This window comes from Vicugna pacos, chromosome 6 (genome assembly GCF_048564905.1).
Source record: "Vicugna pacos chromosome 6, VicPac4, whole genome shotgun sequence".
Classification (NCBI taxonomy): Eukaryota; Metazoa; Chordata; class Mammalia; order Artiodactyla; family Camelidae; genus Vicugna; species Vicugna pacos.
Genome location: NC_132992.1, coordinates 93,603,221 through 93,621,515, shown reverse-complemented (window position 1 = coordinate 93,621,515; position 18,295 = coordinate 93,603,221). Strand labels below are relative to the sequence as shown.

The 18,295-nt window shown below is 58.3% G+C and overlaps 1 protein-coding gene across 1 annotated transcript; it reads right to left on the bottom strand.

The window, feature by feature from the left end:
* Nucleotides 1–5,406: 5,406 nt before the first annotated feature.
* Nucleotides 5,407–17,868, bottom strand: LBHD2 (LBH domain containing 2). The gene is made up of 5 exons (XM_031678794.2): nucleotides 17,774–17,868; nucleotides 16,771–16,888; nucleotides 8,352–8,438; nucleotides 6,618–6,774; nucleotides 5,407–5,504 (listed from the first exon to the last, which is right to left on the bottom strand). Exons 3-5 carry the CDS (start codon nucleotides 8,418–8,420, stop codon nucleotides 5,407–5,409), a joined length of 324 nt encoding a protein of 107 aa, XP_031534654.2. The 5' UTR covers nucleotides 8,421–8,438; nucleotides 16,771–16,888; nucleotides 17,774–17,868.
* Between the last annotated feature and the right edge of the window lie 427 nt (nucleotides 17,869–18,295).

The following is an 18,295-nucleotide window of genomic DNA, read 5'->3' as shown; positions in this document are numbered from 1 at the left end:
GCCACCATCCCAGAGGGCTCTGGGAGCTGGAAGGAGCGGGGCCCTAAAGGACAGACAGGTTTACCCTCAGGAGCGAGGAGGGGTGGCGTTCCAGGCAGGGGGCAGTCCACGAGGAAAGGTGTGGATGTGGGGGCCGAGCCTGATCAGTCGCGAACTCGGGCCCCACTGCTCCACAGCAGCGCAAGCCGGAGACGTTTTGTGGGGAGGGTCCCTGAGACTTCCCAGAAGAGACAGGCCCCACACCTTCCTAGGGGGATTCCACCACTGGCGTCTTAGGGGAAAAAACTTAGGGAAAATCCAAAGAGACAGATCCAGGCCTGTTGGCCCTGGGCTGGAGCCACAGGGCGGGTGTTCTGGGCGGTGGGAGAAGAGAGCAGACAGGAGCTTGTGTTTCCTCCCAGTTCCGGGGGCTGCATGGTCCCAGATCCGGGGGCTGGCGGGGCTGGTTTCTCCTGAAGCCTCTCTCCTTGGCTTGTGGATGGCCGTCTTCTCCCTGTGTCCTCGCACGGCTGTCCCTCTGCGGGTCTGTGTCCTGATCTCCCCTTCCTATGAGGCCACAGGGGATTAGAACCCACCAAAATGGGCTCGTTTTAACGTGATCACTCTCTAAAGTCCCCCATCTCCAGATACAGTCACATGCTGAGGTACTGGGACCTAGGACTCCAACGTAAGAATTTTCTGAGGACACAATCCAACCCGTAACGGGCTGGGAGGCACTGAGGCGCACAGCACCTTGCTGACACCTGCAGATGGACAGGCTGTACCCGGCGACGCCAGCACCTGCTCCAGGGGGCCCTGTGGTTTATCACTTGAATCACTAGCCCCTGGAGCCCTGGGTTCCCCTCTGAGAAATGGGACCATAAGAGCCCCAGCTCAAGCCTGTGAGGCAGATGGACAGGCTGTACCCGGCGACGCCAGCACCTGCTCCAGGGGGCCCTGTGGTTTATCACTTGAATCACTAGCCCCTGGAGCCCTGGGTTCCCCTCTGAGAAATGGGACCATAAGAGCCCCAGCTCAAGCCTGTGAGGCAGATGGACAGGCTGTACCCGGCGACGCCAGCACCTGCTCCAGGGGGCCCTGTGGTTTATCACTTGAATCACTAGCCCCTGGAGCCCTGGGTTCCCCTTTGAGAAATGGGACCATAAGAGCCCCAGCTCAAGCCTGTGAGGCACCCAGCTGGCTGGGTGGGCCTTTTCCCCAACTCAGGCTGCCCTGCCCACTGGCCTTCTGTCCTGTGTGTTTCTAACAGTCAGAGACCAAGAGATGAGGGGGGCAGGCACAGCTCAAGAGACAGAAGGGGGTCCTCGAGGCGACTGCCCAGGGCTTTTCCGTGGGAGTCCTGACGCAACCCGGGAGCATCGGGGCCCCGAGGGGTAGATGGTCCCACTCTTGTTGCACTGGGACACCAGCTCAGAAAGGTGCAGGAACCTGCTTATGGTCACACAGCTGGCAAGAAACAGGCCAGGATTCCAGCCTACGTGTCTGCTTCTGAGGACTGGGTCCTCCCTTGGGTCAGGCCCTGGTGGGCAGAGGGGGCTCCTTAGTCTGACCCTCCTGTTCTCGGGCTCACAGGGCACATCTGGGTCCTGGGTCTTCCCACTGTGGGTCACCTGCATTCAAGAAACACATCCCTGAAAAGCTGGTGGGGCTCAGGTCGGGGGAGGGGGGGTTGCTCCCAGACCTCTTCCCAGCTCCCGGCTCCATCCCACACCTGCCCAAGCCTGTGCCCACTTCTCAGCATGAGGCTGTGATGTTTCTTTTATTCTACTTCCATTGTTGTTTTTCCCCAACTTTCTCAGTAAGATCCCTTTGGAACAGTCCCAGCCTTGTCTCCAAGGAGCCTTGGATACAGGGCTGGCCTGGCCCAGGTCAGGAGAAGACAGAGCAGAGGGGGCCATTGAGAAGGGTTGGCACAGCTGGGGACCCAAGAAGAGAGCAATCCAGCTGCCCCATGTTGGACTGCCCAACCGTAGGAGAGGCGTTTCTGCCTCTGTGCCTCAGTTTACTCCTCCAAAGAATGGGGTTGTTGTTGGACTCAAATGGGTTCAGCTCAGCAGAGCACCTGGCTCCCAGGTCAGGAAGGGCAAGGAGAAGGACAACACCGCCAGATGCTTGCCTATCCTAGAGTTTCCTGGGAAGCCAGGCTCTCCCACCCTGAATGTAGAGGCCAAAAGCAGCAAATTCCACCTACATTACTGCTGGGTCCAGGGCAGAGACCAGCCTAAGAACAGGACACCAAGGCTCCAGCTTCTGCCCCTAACCGGCTGTGGGCCTGAGCAGGGGACAGCACCATTCTTTGAGTTTCTGTGACTGATGTTGCAAAATTTACGTGGTCCAGCTCCTGCGTGCTGGGGTCGGGGCCTTGGGAGACAAGGGCGGGGCTGCCAGCAGACGGGGCACGTCTGTGGCACCGCCCCCTTCAGTTACTGCGCAAGCTCGCATTCCCACAGCTGTGTGTGTGTGTGTGTGTGTGTGTGTGTGTGTGTGTGTGTGTGTGTGTGTGTGTGTTTACTAAGCCTGCTAGGCTTCAAGGGTGAGGGTCCTGTGGGTTGGGGGCCCACCAGCGCTCACAGACCCGCAGGGTCGAGAAGTTCTGCCTCTTCCCCACTGGCCTGCCTCCCTGCCCCTGACTTTGCCCCCATTCCTCCATTCTCACGGGACAAGACAGGGTCCTGGGACCTGCAGTATGGGTGGCCTCCACCCAAGACCTGCCCTGTTAGGTGGAGCACTCCAGAGTGGCCTTGTGGGCACTGCTCACGCTTCAGTCTCAGGTGCACCTGGGATTCTGTCCCAACCCAGCTCTTTGTGAGCTGCGGGACTCCGGGAAAGCTGTGTTTAGATGGCTGTAAGACTCTGCCTGGGAAGGGAAAAGATGAAGTCTCAGTAAATGGTACCATTGCTCCCTGCCTCCCACATTCCACTCCAGGAACCCGGAAATGACACCTGCTTGCTCAGGCCCTCAACTTAAATCCCATGTGTTAGCGAGTCCTGGCAAGGCTTCCCGTGAAATGTCTGCCCTCTGCCCCCTTGTGGAGTGGACAGGAAGGGCCAGAGGAGGACAGGAAGGACCTTGAAGGGCAGCCCAACTCCCACTAAGCTTCAGACCAGGGGAGTACCCACGGAGACATCCTGAGCCTGTGTACTGGCCATGGGCCTAAGGAAAGCAGGCTGCTAGGCAAACTTCTGCACCTCCACCGCCCACCTCTCCTGCGTCTGGAGGGTGGGCTATTTTTAGAAGGAAGGCTGGTTGGGGAAAGTGCCTTATTCATCCTGGAGGTAGCAAGCCCTCCAGGAAAGAACAGAGGGGCCTGTGTCTCCTGCCTGCTCCTCGCTCACCTGTGGCCTCGTACCGCCCCCCTGGGCCTGTGGACTCTGTTGAGCTACATTTATGCAGGGCTCCCCATTGCCGGGCCCTGAGTTTCCTCAGGCCTGGGTCAGGCTGGCCAAGGGCAAGGGGCCATGTTGGGATAATGGGGGGGAGGGTGGCACACCTGGTGTGTGGGCCCAGGCGGTGATCAGCTTTCTGCCCTTAGTGCCAACCCGACCTGCCAGCAGGGCTCCCCTCCTGCAGTGGGTCAGAGCCAAGAAATGATGTTGCTGGACCCCGTGGAGGGACAGGACCCTCCCGTGGCTCAGGAGGAAGTGCTACCCAACCTCCCACGAGGACGCTGTGGCTGACTGGGTGGGATCCTGTCATAGCCAGAGCCAGCACTAGCCCTGGGCAGCTCTCTTTGAGACAGGAGGGAAGAGGGCAGGGCACAGCCATTAAAGGAATGACACAGCAACTGAAGATTTGACTTCCAGTGACCTTGAGCTTCATTACACGCTCATTATACTGTATTACTATGGCAAGTGACACACCCACTGGGGCCATGACAGTTCCCAGGCTGACCAGGAAAGTGGAAAAGTAGGCGGTGGCCCAAGTCCTGACAATCCCCGCCCCTTCCCCAAAGTAGCCGGAATAACCCTCCCACTTGTCAGCATAGGAAATTACAGCCCATAAACACTAAGCCCATGCCTGGCGCCGATCCTGCTTTCCTAGGTGACCCCGGGCTCTGCGGCCGCCTCTGGCCTCTCGAGATGGGCCGTGTTCTGCCTATAGAACGTGTCTCTCCCAAGCCTCTTATCTCTCGCCTTTGGAGATGGCCTGCACTCGGTCTGCAGAGTGTGTAGCTTTTACTCTAAACACCTCCCTCTCCCACGCCTTGTGGCCTCTCTGGCCTTCTGAGACGGCCCACACTCTGCCTACAGAGTGTGTATCTCTTAAATAAATTTACTTTTACTCAGTTGTGGCTTGCTCTTGAATTCTTTCCTGTGCGAAGCCAAGGACCCTCCCCTGGCGGGTGCATCCCAGTGAGACAGGAAGGAAGGGGGCAGGGCACGGCCATTCAAGTAATGACACAGCAATTAACACCAAGATGGTGGAAAATCTAACTCCTGCTAGGCCTTGAAGCCCAGGATGGCAGGAGATTAGACTTCTAGGAGACCTTGAACTTCACTATACACTAATACATTAGCCTGGCCAACGGCACGCCCACAGGCACCATGACACTTCTGAGGATGACCATAAAAGCTCAAAAAGTGGGCAGTGGCCCAATTTCTGGGAATCTCAGCCCCTTTTCTTATATCATCAGGGGCTCAACAGAGACCTGGGACTCGCCCCATTTTCCTGTATTAACTTCTTACCTCAGTTTCCTCATCTATACAATGGGACTTACGCAGGAATTTAATGAGATTCAGGCTGGATTAGTCACTCCACCCACATACCATGCCTCCCACACCCTGGGTGGGTAGCAGGCGACAGAAAGGAGTGTTGCCCTCCAGATGCAGCCAGGCCTGGAGGCCCCCGGGAGAGGCGGGGAGGCTGCACTGGAGACAGCTGGTCTTGCCTGGGGCAGCCTTGGCTGAGGAAGAGCGGAGCAGTGGACCCCAGGCAGGGCGCCAGAGGTGCACATAAACAGCCCCACCAGCTGCACCCACCCTCACGGTGGGCCACCCAAGGGGTCATGCACTTGGCATTCTGGTCGGGTCAGCCTGGGCTCTGAGCAGAGGCCCTTGCTTGGAAGACAACTGGCAGAACCAAAATTGTCCTTAGCTCCTGGAGTCCCCACCAAGTGTGCCCACTGACCACCAGGAGGAGCCTCTATTTCCGCTTCAAACCAGAGAACAAGCAGGGTCGTGATCCAGACCCTGGGCCATGGACGGGGGCAGGCAGGGGCCGTGGTGCTGGCCAGACCTGGCGAGGCAAGAGGTGGTGGCTCGGCTCCACCCACCGGGACAGGCCCAGCCCTCTTGAAGCATCAGCCCGGCCACTCGGGCTTTCTCTGTCGGGTGCTGTCAGTTGCTGGAGACGGGCAAGGCCTGCAGGGCCCAGGGAGAGCAGACCCTGGCCACGCCCTCCTCCTGTCACTGGGGGCAAGAGGTCTGGTCCTCGGGGCTGGCCCACTGGCGGCCGGCATCACCCGGAGCCTCCCCCGGTGCTCCTGGCAGGCTCCGTGAAGAGGCTGCAGAAACACAGAGGCCTCCATGTCAGCGGGGCTGCACCTTGGAGAGGTGTGCAAGGAAGCCGGAGGGGGTGGGCTGCGGCCTCGGGAGGCCGGCCATGGGCTCCCGCCTGGCTGAAGGAGGGGGTGCTGGGTGCGAGGTTCCAGGCAAGGGAGGGAAGGAGGATGCGGCACCCTCTCTGGCACACCTACCAGAGGAGGGGAGTAGCTGACAGGACAGGGGTGCAGGAGCTTCTGAGTGACCGGGATCTCCCAGCGTCCAGATCTCAGTGGTTACCCAAGGGCTGATCTGGGTCCTGGACAGAACCTGACAAAGGTTGAAGGGACTCTGGGGAGGGGAGGGGGTTACTTCTGGGCCCTCACTGCAGGGAGGGCTGACCCATGTGGGCTGAGGGCAGGGGCAGTGGAGGGGATCCGGGCAGGGGTGTGGAGCCGACATCTGAGGAAGAGAAGGGGCAGGCAGCTGCGACGCAGCTCCAGCTGGGGCCAGATTCATTTCCCCCCCGGGGGGGACAGACTCCCGTGGGGTCTTCAGAGCACAAAGCTGCCCAGGGCCCAGCTCACACCCCCCCCACGCACCCCCCCCCCCCACAGAGGCCTCCATTGCCCAGCCTGCTGTTTCTCCTGTGCCTCAGCCCTGGCTGCTGGCTGACCCCTCTCCTACCCACATGGCCTCCACCCAGAAGCTTTCCTGGCTCTGTCCGCAACCGCCCCCCTCCGCCTTCAACTAGGGCACATAGGCCACCAGGCTGGCCCGTCTCCCCAACTTGTGGGTGCCTGGGCTGCTCAGCACCCACACCCTCACCCCTTTCAGGCCCTAGTGGACAAGGGCACTTGCTCCAAAGGGGATGGATACTCAGGGAGAAAAGAGGGGAGGCGGGGCTGGAAAGTGGTGGTGGGAACAAACGCATACTGTATGCCAAGCCTGGGGCCACAACAGGGGATGATCGTGTGCAGGTGGGAGAGGGGATGGTGACAGGCAACACGGAGAGGGCCAGACCAAGCAGTAGCGCAGAGGGCTGGCACACTGGTGGGGAGTGAGGAGACTGGTGGGGTGGAGGACCCTGCTTCTGACTCCTCTCTTGGGACCCCTGCAGGCAGCCTCTCACTCACCAGCAGCAGCCTGCCTCTGGATGGACCCCCTCTGGGTGCCCTCCGGGGGCCAGCGCAGCTCCCCACTCTCCATGGCACTCAGCTCACTGGGCTCTACCACGACTGAAGGCAGCCGCTGGCCCAGCCGAGGGCCCTTCTCCCAGGCACCCATCATAGCCTGCAGGGAGGGTGGACAGCGGTCAGGGCAGCGCCAGGCCTGGGCTCCCCACTCCCTCCCACACCTGTCCTGCACCCCGTCCACTGGGAGAGTCTGGGGCCTATCCTGCCCAGTCTCCAGGGCCAGGGTGAGCAGATGAGCACGTGTGTGTGTGTGTATACATCCCCCAAGGGGTCCCAGCTCCTCTCTCATCACACCAGCTGGGAAACTCCACACCTACGGTTGCAGCTGGGGCAACATAGGACCCATTTCACAGACAGGAGCATGAGGCTGGAAAGGCCAAGGTCACAGAGTGAGTGAGCTCAGGGCTTCTGTGCATCCCCAGCTGCCTCCTGTACCCACACAGCCCCTTTCTGGGGTCTTTCCTACTGGGCCCTTGGAGGTGCTGGGAAGCTGTTGCCAAGGCAACCTGGGCAGCTTGCTCTGGCGCATTGTTCAGTGCCCACAAGAGCCACGTGGGGGCCGCCTCCCCAAGCCCTGCTGGTGCCATCAGTACTCTGCGTCCCATTCAAGGCTTCCCAAAGATGAGGCCTGAGCTGCCAGTGCTACCATACAGACCTCTGGCCCCGTGCCACAGCAGCCCTGACCCCTGCACCATCCCGCCTCCGTGACTTCGCTCTGGCTGGTTCCCTTCCTGGTGCTCCCCAGCCCCATCTCTTTTACCTAGAAGGATAGTTGCTTGGTGCATGTCTGCCTACCCCCTGAAGGTGCCTCGAGGAAGGGAAGGCGTACATCTGGCAAGACTTTGCTAATTGGCCCTTGAACCCCGGAGGCAGAACCCTCTGGACACGTGCGTAAATGCAGTATCTGGGTGGGGGCCCAGGAATCAACATTTTAACAAAGCACGGCTGGTGACCCATAAGTGTGAAAACAGGTGTCACCAGGCTGGGATGTCTGTGGAATCAGTGACAACGGAGCAGGGACCCTGGCATGTCGCAGTGACTGGACCCTCCTGAGGCCCCCTGCTGGCCTTGCTGGTTCAGGGGCTCCTTCCCCTTCTTGGAATCCCTCCGCACCCCATCCTGCCATTCTCCTTTCTGCCCTCCTCCAGAAGCCAGGGGCGCTCCTCTGCCCAGAGTGTGCCACTAGAGAGTGAGATCCAGGCCAGTAGATCTTGGAGTTCCAAGGCCTGTGGTTCGCCCTCCCCATCCGCCCTGCTAGGAAGGCTGTGTCTGCAACCCTGGGCTCCAGACTGATCCTTGGGTGACTCTAAACTTGTCCCCTGTCTGGCCCTGCTGCCTCCAACCATGAGAAGAGCCCAGCTCCAGAGCTCAGCATATCAGGACTGCACCCCTTGTGTAGGGACCTCACTTTTCAAAAAGCAGAGCTGAGGGCAGGGAAACCTGGCATTGCCTCACCCGAAAGAGGGCAGATGGCCTTGGGGCGCAAGCTCTGGGGTTCCCAGGGCCTGGAAGGGCGCCAAGTAAGCCAGGGAGCTGGGCTTTCCACTGCTTCGTGCCTCAGGCTTCTGCAGTGGAGCCACCACCCCCGCCCAGATCTGTAAACTGAGGCATGGGCCAAGTCACAGGCCAGGGCTTGAGGCTGACTCCGCGGACCCCAGGGCCCCAACTACATACTTTTCCTGTTGGGCCTCCAGCTTCCTCGGCTAGGCTGTGCTCTGGCATGACAGGCTGAGGGCCACTCATGCTGCCGCCACTGTCGCGCTGCAGGAAGGAGCAGAGATGAGGCATCTGCCAGATGCTGGGTCCCATCCTTCTCCCGGAAGCTCAGCTGACTCCAGACCACGGCCACTGCACCCCAGGCCCAGGCCCAGGCCCACCACGCTAGCTGGACCTCTTTTGCCCCTGCTTCCTGTCTGAGCCCATCAGAGGGGGCGCTGGACAGGCACCCTGTGGGGTGCCCAGGCTGCAGAGGGGCAGCAGCAGGAGGAGGAGAGGCTGGCCCGGCCTGAAGACCCATGGAGGCTTCAGAGAGGAGGCCTGAGGGATGGCAGGGAGCAGCCAGGCCAGCAGGGAGGGGACAGCTTCTGAGGCAGGGAGCAGCAAGGGGAGGGTGCAGAGTGCTGGGGAACCCAAATGGGTTTCTGAGACAGGGGGCTGGGAGCAGCGCCGACTGACTGACTTCCAGGCGGCCAGAGGCAGAGGTACACAGTTCCTCCCTGAGAACAGACACTGCACACACACCCACGGCCAGACCCTCCACACCTATAGCAGAAGGGAAACTGACCTCCCTCATGCATTTGGCCACGCCTGCTCAGGCCGGGCTCAAGGGCGAGGGAGCCCCGTCAGAGACCACACAGCAAGGGCTCTGGGAAGAGCAGCCCTGACACCAGCCTCAGGCTCTCCACCTGCACGAGGCAGAGGCAGAGACAGCGGTGGGGTCTGGCAGGCAGACACCTAACTTGGGCACTGGTAGGAGGCAGCAGGAGGCCGCGGGCAAGGGGCTGGGAGGGGACTGGCAGGGGGACAGCACTGACCAGCAGGATGGAATGCTTGTGACGCCCTGCTGGTTGTGGGGAAGGGGGTCCTGTGCACACCTGGTAAAGGGGGAGGCTGCCCTGGGAAATGAGGTTTCTTTCACCAGAGAACAGCTCTCGATAGCTCAGGTCAGCTCAAGGCCCACTGGGACCCAGAGAAGGCTGGGAAGGGACCACGCACGGCAGTGGGCGTCCCAGGGCAGTAGGCAGCCAGGTTGTATCCACCCAGGCCTCCACCCAATCCCGAGCAGCTGAAAGCCCCTCCTCCTAGGCCTGTTGCTCCCAGGTCAGTCTCTCCCATAGGAGCCCTTCATGGGATCCCACCCTGGGACCCCGGAACCTCGGCTAGAGCCCAGGGCAGCCAGGATAGAAGCCAGCAGAGCGAACCTACATCCAGACAGAGGAGAGAAAAAGCCAGGAAAAACCTGCTGGCCACAGAGACACAGCAGTGGAGGAAGATGCAATGAGGACAGAGACAGATTCAGAGAGATGACAGAGGCGAGAGGAGTGGTGATGGAGACAGAGGACAGAGCCAAGGGGGTGGGCAGGAGGTCAGAGGGCGAGAGCTGAGGCCTCCCAGGAGCTCTGAGCGAGGGTCCAGGGCCAAGCGGCGCGCTCGCACATCCCAGGCCCCGCCACGCGCACCTTCGCCGGCTCCCAGGTGCGCAGGGCCAGGTGTCGCTGTGGGCAGCCCCCAGAGGCACTGCTCTTCCCAAAGCCCGGCGGCGCCCAGCGGCCAAGGGCTGCCCTTGGTCCCCACTCCCTCCCCTTCTCCTGGGAGCTCCGACTCAAGCCCCGCCCCCGCGCGCCCCTTCCTCCTCTCCTGCCCGCGCCGCGCCGGGCGCCCGGGCTCACCCTGGGGCGCAGGTCGGGACGCGGCTGGCAGGGGGCGCCCGCTGTGCCTCACTCGCAGTCACCGGCCCGCGCTGCCGCGCTCGGCTCGGGGCTGCTCGCCCTGGTGCGCCCTCCCCGGCTCGCTCCCTCCCTTCCTCCCCCGCGCTCTCCGCCCACAGGCGCTCCCTCGCCCTGCGCCTCATTCACACTGGCGCCCCTCGGCTCCCCGCCTCACAGCTCTCCTTCCCAGGTCGCAAGCACCCCGGCCTCGTCCACCCTTTGACAAAACCACTTCTCCCAGAATGTGATCCTGGTCACTTGAGACCCAGCCTCAAGTTTGAGGTTTAGGAATTCAGGGGGGCAGATACATAGAAAGAGGACACCCTCCACCTGGAAGGATCATTGAAGAGGACAAGGACAACACCCAAGTGTGAGGGCCAATGCGTGTGAGGGGGTGGCGACACCACACTGCTCCTCTTTAGTCTTCATCCCCGATTCCATTCCCAAAAAGGAACAAAAGAGCCTTGGGACAGTCTCATTCAGCCTGGTGTCTACACCTGAGGCCAAGGTGAATAACCTCTGACCCACACAACTGCCCATCCTTCCGCCATCCAGCATCTAACATCCACCATCAGTTATCCAACATCTAAGACCATCCACCCAACATCCACAACCCACCATTCAGCGTCCAGTTACCCAGTCACCATCATCCACCCAACATCCACAACCCACCATTCAGCGTCCAGTTACCCAGTCACCATCATCCACCCAACATCCACAACCCACCATTCAGCGTCCAGTTACCCAGTCACCATCATCCACCCAACATCCACAACCCACCATTCAGCGTCCAGTTACCCAGTCACCATCATCCACCCAACATCCACAACCCACCATTCAGCGTCCAGTTACCCAGTCACCATCATCCACCCAACATCCACAACCCACCATTCAGCGTCCAGTTACCCAGTCACCATCATCCACCCAACATCCACAACCCACCATTCAGCGTCCAGTTACCCAGTCACCATCATCCACCCAACATCCACAACCCACCATTCAGCGTCCAGTTACCCAGTCACCATCATCCACCCAACATCCACAACCCACCATTCAGCGTCCAATTATTCAGTCACCATCATCTAGCATGCGTCATCTATTCATGGCTCTCCCACCATTGAATCACCATCCAACCACCACCCAAAGTCAGCCACCCACCATCCATCCACCATCAATAAACCAACATCTGCCCCGTCCACAATCCACCACCTAATTTCCACCATCTAATTACCATCCATTCAGTCTCCATCATTCAACCACCATCCATCCATCACGCAGCCATCCATTCACCACCCACACCCCCCATTTACTAAGCATCAATACACCATAAAAGTACCCATTAGTCCAATACTGATTCACCATCCATCCATCCACCACCTATACATCCATCATTCACTATCTAACAGCTTTCTATCAATATTTAACAACTATTTATCCATCTACCGATCATTTATCCGTTCACCACATATCTGGTTGTCAATCACCAAACTACTATCCACTCTTCACTTATTTGAATTTATCCACCACCCACCCATTAGTCTCCAGCCAGCCAGCCACAATTCCCCATCTACAATTCAGTCACCAGCCATTCCCCATACCTAATCCATTCTTGTTTCTATGAACCATAACCCACCATTCACCCACCTCTTATTCCTATCCACCATGTATTTATCCATTCATCGCCCATCTCACAATATACTCTTTCCATCCACCCATCATCTGGCCATAATTCATTATTCATCCAAAAACCATTCAGATATCATCTACCATCCATCCATATTCATCTATTCTAGAAAAATTTATTGAGTGCCTTGCTGTGTACCAATGCTTGTTTTAGGTGCTGGGTATAGAGTAGAGAGACAGCAGTGAGCGTTCATCCACCACAATCCATCTGCCATTACAATCCATCTACCATTAGAACCCATCCATTCATTATCTGTGCATCATCCCTCATCCATTTTTTACCATCCGTTCAATACCCATCTTCATTCATCATCCATTCCCCATCCACTTGCCATCTATCCGTCTTCCTCCATTTATACATTAAACCATCCATTTGCAATACACATTCACTACCTACCATCCATCCACCATCTTCCCATCCACCATTCATCTTTTATGCATCCATATTCCAAGGTGTAGCCATTTATCATTTAGCCATCAACCATTCATCACCTAATCACCATCTATCCATCCAGAACCCATCTATTCATTATCTATCCTCCATCCACCTTCCATCTACACTTCCCCAGTACACAAAACATCACCCACTGACCTAGCAATCACCCATTTATTTGCCATTTGTGCACCATCCAGCCACCATGTACTTGTCCACCATTCATGATCCATCCGTCGATCATCTATCTGTTCACATTTATCTACTGTCTAGCCATCCGTTCTTTATGGACATATTCTTCACAAGCATCTACTTATTATTTACCCACCATCCCTCCATACTTCCATGATTCATTCACCCAGCATGCATCCACCATCTACCACCTGTTACCTATGCACCCAGTATCTACAGATTATTTCAGTATCCATCAATCTTTCAATTTAGTGTCCACATCCACCTAACCTTTATCTATCAATCTACAGTCTGTTTATCTGTTTATCATCACTTAATGAACTACCATTACATAGATGCATTCACCATCCACCATCTTCCATTCGTCCACCATGTAGCACCACCGTCTACCATGCTTCCAGTACCTGTTCACCATTATCTATACACCATCCATCCACACACACATCCTGCCATTGCATCCATCATTCATCCATTAATCCACCTCCTGATCCATTCATCTCCCACCAACCATCTATCCACTTAGTAATTTACCCATCCATCATTCTGCATTCCTCATTCATCATGCATTCATCTTATATTATATTTTCTTGTTATCCACATACATAAACATCAAGTAACCATTCTCACCTCTTTTCCATTACCCATCTCCCTCATTGACCCATCCACCTATCTTATCACAATTCTTCCACTCATTCATTCATAAACTAAGCATTTCTTTATCAATAAATATTAATATTATACACAAATAATAAACATGTATTACTCAGTGCGAGTGCTGGGTTCTGAGATCATGGGTGAATTAGAGTCCATATGCACTGTCTGATGAATTCACAGTCAGATGGTTTGAAAACTAGACAGAGACATATCAGTGTAAACATGTATATTGTGTCTAAATCCCAGTGCCTCCATCTTCTGGCCATGGGATGGCTCTAGCTCTTAGCACAAGTTTCTGAGGAGGACCGGGGAGGAGGCATCCATCAGGATCAGCAGAGGCCTGATCTGAGCAGGGCAGCTGCAGTATGGGAGACCTGATGATGTGGGTGTAAAGAGAGGTGAGAGTGGACAAGGAGGTCGGCAGGGATCACACAAGGCTGGGAACACCCAGCTAAGGGATGGGTCCCTGACGACAAACAGGGAGTTCTGGGAGGGTTTTAGGTAGGCAAGCACCCCAGTCAGCTAAGTTCAGAGAAAGGAGCCCCCCGCCCACCCGCCCATACACATACACTTCTTCACAGGAGCATACCTGAACCAGAAGGACAGGGGCCTGCCTTAAGTTCACACAGCAAGGCGAGGGTGGTCACGGTGGCTGCAACTGCACCATCTCAGCACTTAGGCACCCTTGTGTCAGGAAAGCATGTGCCACCTCCCACCATCCCATCCCCCCAAAGGCCATCCCACCTCCTTTCCCCTCGGTCAGGATTTTCTCTCTTTCCTTGCTAATGACGGTGCTAGCTGTCACCTAAGGTGCTGCCTTTTAGCCAAGGTGTTAGCTACAAGGGCCTCACCTCTCCTGGGGATGGCCCCTAATAGGGCTCTCAGGCAGTGCTCAAGGCCCTGGAGCAGCAGGCTGGGGACGGGGAGTATCTTTAAGCACAGTCCTGGAGACCCATATCTGAGCCCAGAGTTCCTCTTGGGGCCCATCTTTGCCTCCAGCCTTCGATTCTGCTTCTAGCCCTCCCTTCTGCCCTCCACCATGGACCCTTCTCCACAAGAGACAGACAGATCTGGAGGCAGGAGCTGTGTGTCCCGGCCATGCCCAGTGTTTGCTGTGTGTCCTTGGGAGGCCCTGCACCTCTCTGGTGTTCCTGCCAATGCAGTAAGAGAATGGAGTACCAAATGAAGAGGAAGGACCAACCATCTCGGATGTCCCCTGGCCTTAGTGAGGCTGGAGTCATACCCTTCCCTTCTCAGCCTCCTCACGTACACAGGCCCTCCAAAGCTTGAATGGACGAGGGTAGCGGCTGGAAGTCCTTAGGGTGGGTGGACTCCTGGCTCTGGGCCAGGAAGGTTTGCTTTTGGCGCCCTCTTGTGGCTATCTCAGAGGTAAACACCCTAGACTTCCGCGGTGGCCACAGCAGAGCATCCCGCATAAATTTTTTAATGTAATTTTTTAAATAGATGTATAGTCGGTTTACAATGTTGTATTAATTTCTGCTGTAAAGCACAGTGACTCAGTTATACACATATATGTTCCTTTTCATTATAGGCTATTAAAAGGTATTCAATACAGTTCTCTGTGCTATACAGTAGGACCTTGCTGTTTATCTATTTTATACACAGTGGTTAGTATCTGCAAATCTCGAACTCCCAACTCTGCCCCGCCCACCGACCACCCGCCTTTCTTCCGTGTCTATTTGAATGTGAGCACCTTGGTCCTATAACTTTGTCCTCAAGTGTTGATCCTCTGTGAGAGGCAGGTGAAGGACAGGGCCCCTCTGCCCTCGGTGGGCCAGTGGGTCCGAGGTAAAGGGCCCTAGGGGAGGAGCGGACGGGTCCAGGGGATGGATTGAAAGCCAGGGAAGAGGGAGGTCCGAGTGCAGAAAATACCCCATTACAGGCTAGAATGAAAGGCCCCCAGACAGAGATTTTCAGCAGTCTTGCTCCAGCACTAAATTCCCAGCCCTTAAAGATGGTTGACTGAACCTTTCTCTTTGATGTAAATAGTCAGATTTCGGAGTTTTTAAAATAAGAGAATCACACCAACAGCGGCAGCCCCAGGGAGCGTGGGCGACTGAGCAGGCGGGCAGGGCGCCCTTCACAGGGTCTGCAGGACCCAAATGGCCGCCGGCGCTGCCATCAGCCTCCACCACAGCATCCCTTGAGGCCTGCGATGTGCTCCGCCTACACTGAGCGCCAGAACAACTAGGGGGAGGGCAGGTCCCAGGGCTCGGGGGAGAGTGTCCTCCCAGCGAGGCTGGAGTGGGACGAGGAGGACACAGGCTTGCCCCCAGCCCCGAACCGCCCTCCCTTGACCTGCACTGCCGCTGCCCTGAGCCTGACTGAGGGGACCGGGCTGAATGCGGTTCTGAGACAAGGCGTCAACTGGGGTGGGCAGGTCGCGGAGCTCCAGGGGTCCCGCCAGGACGTTCAGGGTGGGGCGCTCGAGAGAAGCTCGCGCGACAAACGCCGGCTCACCTTCCCTAGGACCCCGGCGCGGGAGGGCGAGGGGGGCGGCCCTGCGCGGGGGGAGAGCTGGGGAAGCTGGGGCGCCCGCGTCCTCCGCCCCGCTCCTCCCGCCCATGAACCCCGACCAAGGAAAGGCAGATCGCGGGCAGCGGGCCTGGGGCCTGGGGCCTCGCCCCTCCTCCGACCGGGGCGGGGGAGAAGGAAGCGCCGAGCGCTGCCCGAGCGACCCCGCCCTCCCCTTGGCCGCGGGGGGCTGGGAGTCTGTCTCTTGGTCTGTTTCCCCGAGTCTCCGGCCCTCCCTCCTTCTCCCCTCGGGGGCGGGTAGGGATTCCGGTCGCACCAGCCGGCCAGGGAGGGTGGGGTGACTTTCCTTCCTCGCCCGGTGCCGCTGCCCTCACCCTCTGCCCCTGGCACAGCCGGGGAAACTGAGGCATGGAGAAAGAGTCGGCCCAAGAATCGGAGGCGAAGCTGGACAGGATCCAGGGCCCAGGACACCCTGCTCTCCAGGGGAGGAAGGGGCTCGCTCCCTATTCCAGAGGCTCGGCGCGCTCGCTTGGCGCCTCCGCGCGCAGGGAGCTCAACTCGGGCGGAGCAGGGCGGATGCGGGTCTGGCGCGGCCGGGATGGCCTGGGGGGCCTCGGCGGGCCCATCAGAAGACTGTAGCCAGGGGTCCGGGAGGAGGAAGCGGTGCTTGATACCCGGCTTGGAGGACAGGGACAGGTGGGGACGGAAGCGGGAGAGGCATCCAGGTGTGGGGACGACGGCGCGGGCAAGCGAGCGTGGGGCTGCTGCTGGGATCCGAGGCTGGTCCCACCGCGGAGTTGGCCGAAGCAGCAGGGGAGGAAGGGAGCCGTCCAAGGCCACGCCCACGGAGGCCATCCGGTCATCCGGGCCATCCTGGCCAGAGTGCTCTGCCTACCATAGGGGACAGTGTTGTCGCCTATCCTTCCCTCTGCCTCACCCCAGTCCTTCCGCTGGGTGCAGGGAGGGCAGGGCAGGGTTCATGGTCCTGGGTTTAATCTCCAGAGCCTCCTGAGGACTCGCCCACTGCCAGGACCTCGCTGGCCAATCTTGGGGATACCCCAGGTCTTGGCTACATGTGGCCACTCCACCCTCACTCCCCTGGCTGCAGCTCCTATTCACAGACGTGGGGACAAATCCTGCTCCAGGATGTGCTGGTAAATTAGCAATGACTAAAGTTTAAAATATGTGCCCTTTTATGCCTACTTACCTTTGTATAGCATTGAATGTTCTGGAAGTACAGCAGAATTCTAGCAGAGACTGCATCACACTTCCCGCGTACACGGCACTGGCTGGTGCTTTGCCTAGCTCATTTAATCATGGAACACCTGTGAGGACGATATATTGTCTTTTCATTCTATGGAGGAGACCAGGCACAGAGAGGCTAAGGAAACTGCCCAGGGTCACAGAGCTGAGACAGGGCTCGGATTTGAGTGGGCCCAAGAGAATTGCTGCTAACCACTGGGCCGGGCTGCATCTCTGGGGTAAGGGGCACAAAGGGGTAGAGAGGCACACCCCTCACTGCACCTTCATTTAACACTGTCCAGCCACACCCCAGCTGGGGCTCAGCCAATCTGGTGGGTCCTCCAGACTTCACAGTAGCTCTGGAGACTGGGGTTAACCTCTGTTCCTGGGTACAGGCTCAGACACAGACTCAGAGAGGGAAGCGGCTCCCCGGGTTCATAGCACAGAACTGAAGCTGGGGTTCAGTCTTCTGAGCCCCTCCTGCCCCCCAAGACCAGCTGCCTACAGGGGAGTCTGGAATCAGCCCTCCTCTGCAGCCACCAGCCCCAGGGGCGTCGAGTCCCTGCAGACAGACAGAATGGGTGTTAGGCCCGCGGACGGATGGCACAGAAACTGCACACTCCCCGCACCCTCCTGTTTGATCCTTGGGGGCTGGGCTCCAGAAGCCCCCACTTCAACCTCCTGCGTGCCTGGTGGCAGAGGCCTGATGTGAGCAAAACTGGTGAGGGAAGGCAGTCCTCAGGGAAGGAGGGTAGGCAGGACGTCCTCCCCTCCCAGCCCGGCCCGTGGGTGGGGGCTGGGCTGGGTTCCAGGCCTGGAGGCTTAGTGGATGGTGGCTCCACCAAGAGGTGGGGCCTGACACCCCTGGTCCTGCCCGGCCTGTGTGCCTGGGAACAGCCAGCAGAACGCATGCCCCCCCACCCTCCCCCATCCCAGCAGCCCCAGTCTTCCTCTGCCCCAGTCCCCACCTCTGGCTGGTCATTCAGCCTCTCATCCACCGTTTCCTCCCACGTCCGTTCACCAAGCGTGCAGTGCGACATCTGCCGTGCCAGGTGCACCTCGCAAGTGGGGACAACACCGCAAACGCCCGTGCCCCAAGACCATGCGCTGTGGGCCCCTCCCTAGTTGGGTGGGACGGTGGGGAAAGGCCGGAAGAGCTGCTGGGAGGGGCGACTCGGGCAGCAGGCCCTGCGGGTCCTGAAGGTCAATTTAGGGAGATTATCCTGAGCTCTGCGAGGGGCCGGTTAGACCCATGATGATAATAGCGATTCTAACGGTGCTGAAGACAGGGTCCGAGCGCCCTCTGTGCCTGCCGGGCCACGGCCACTTCGTCAGAGGTGGGGATCCGTATTCTCGCTTAGCAGATGAAGGGTAATTTGCTGACAAGTGTCAGCATCCCCCCAGGCACAGTCAGGTGTATCAGAGGCCGGAGGCCGGCCAGGCAGTGTCCACACTAGCTGTCTCCGCGATGGTCACCAGGGCTCCCTCAC

What these genes read in the sequence shown, in the direction of transcription:
- LBHD2 (XM_031678794.2), bottom strand. Translation starts at nt 8,420, where the DNA reads ATGAGTGGCCCTCAGCCTGTCATGCCAGAGCACAGCCTAGCCGAGGAA. An exon ending in CTGGAGGCCCAACAGGAAAA is followed by an intron (nt 6,775 to 8,351) that starts GTATGTAGTTGG and finishes CCCTCCCTGCAG; the next exon opens with GCTATGATGGGTGCCTGGGA. An exon ending in CCAGAGGCAGGCTGCTGCTG is followed by an intron (nt 5,505 to 6,617) that starts GTGAGTGAGAGG and finishes GTGTTTCTGCAG; the next exon opens with CCTCTTCACGGAGCCTGCCA.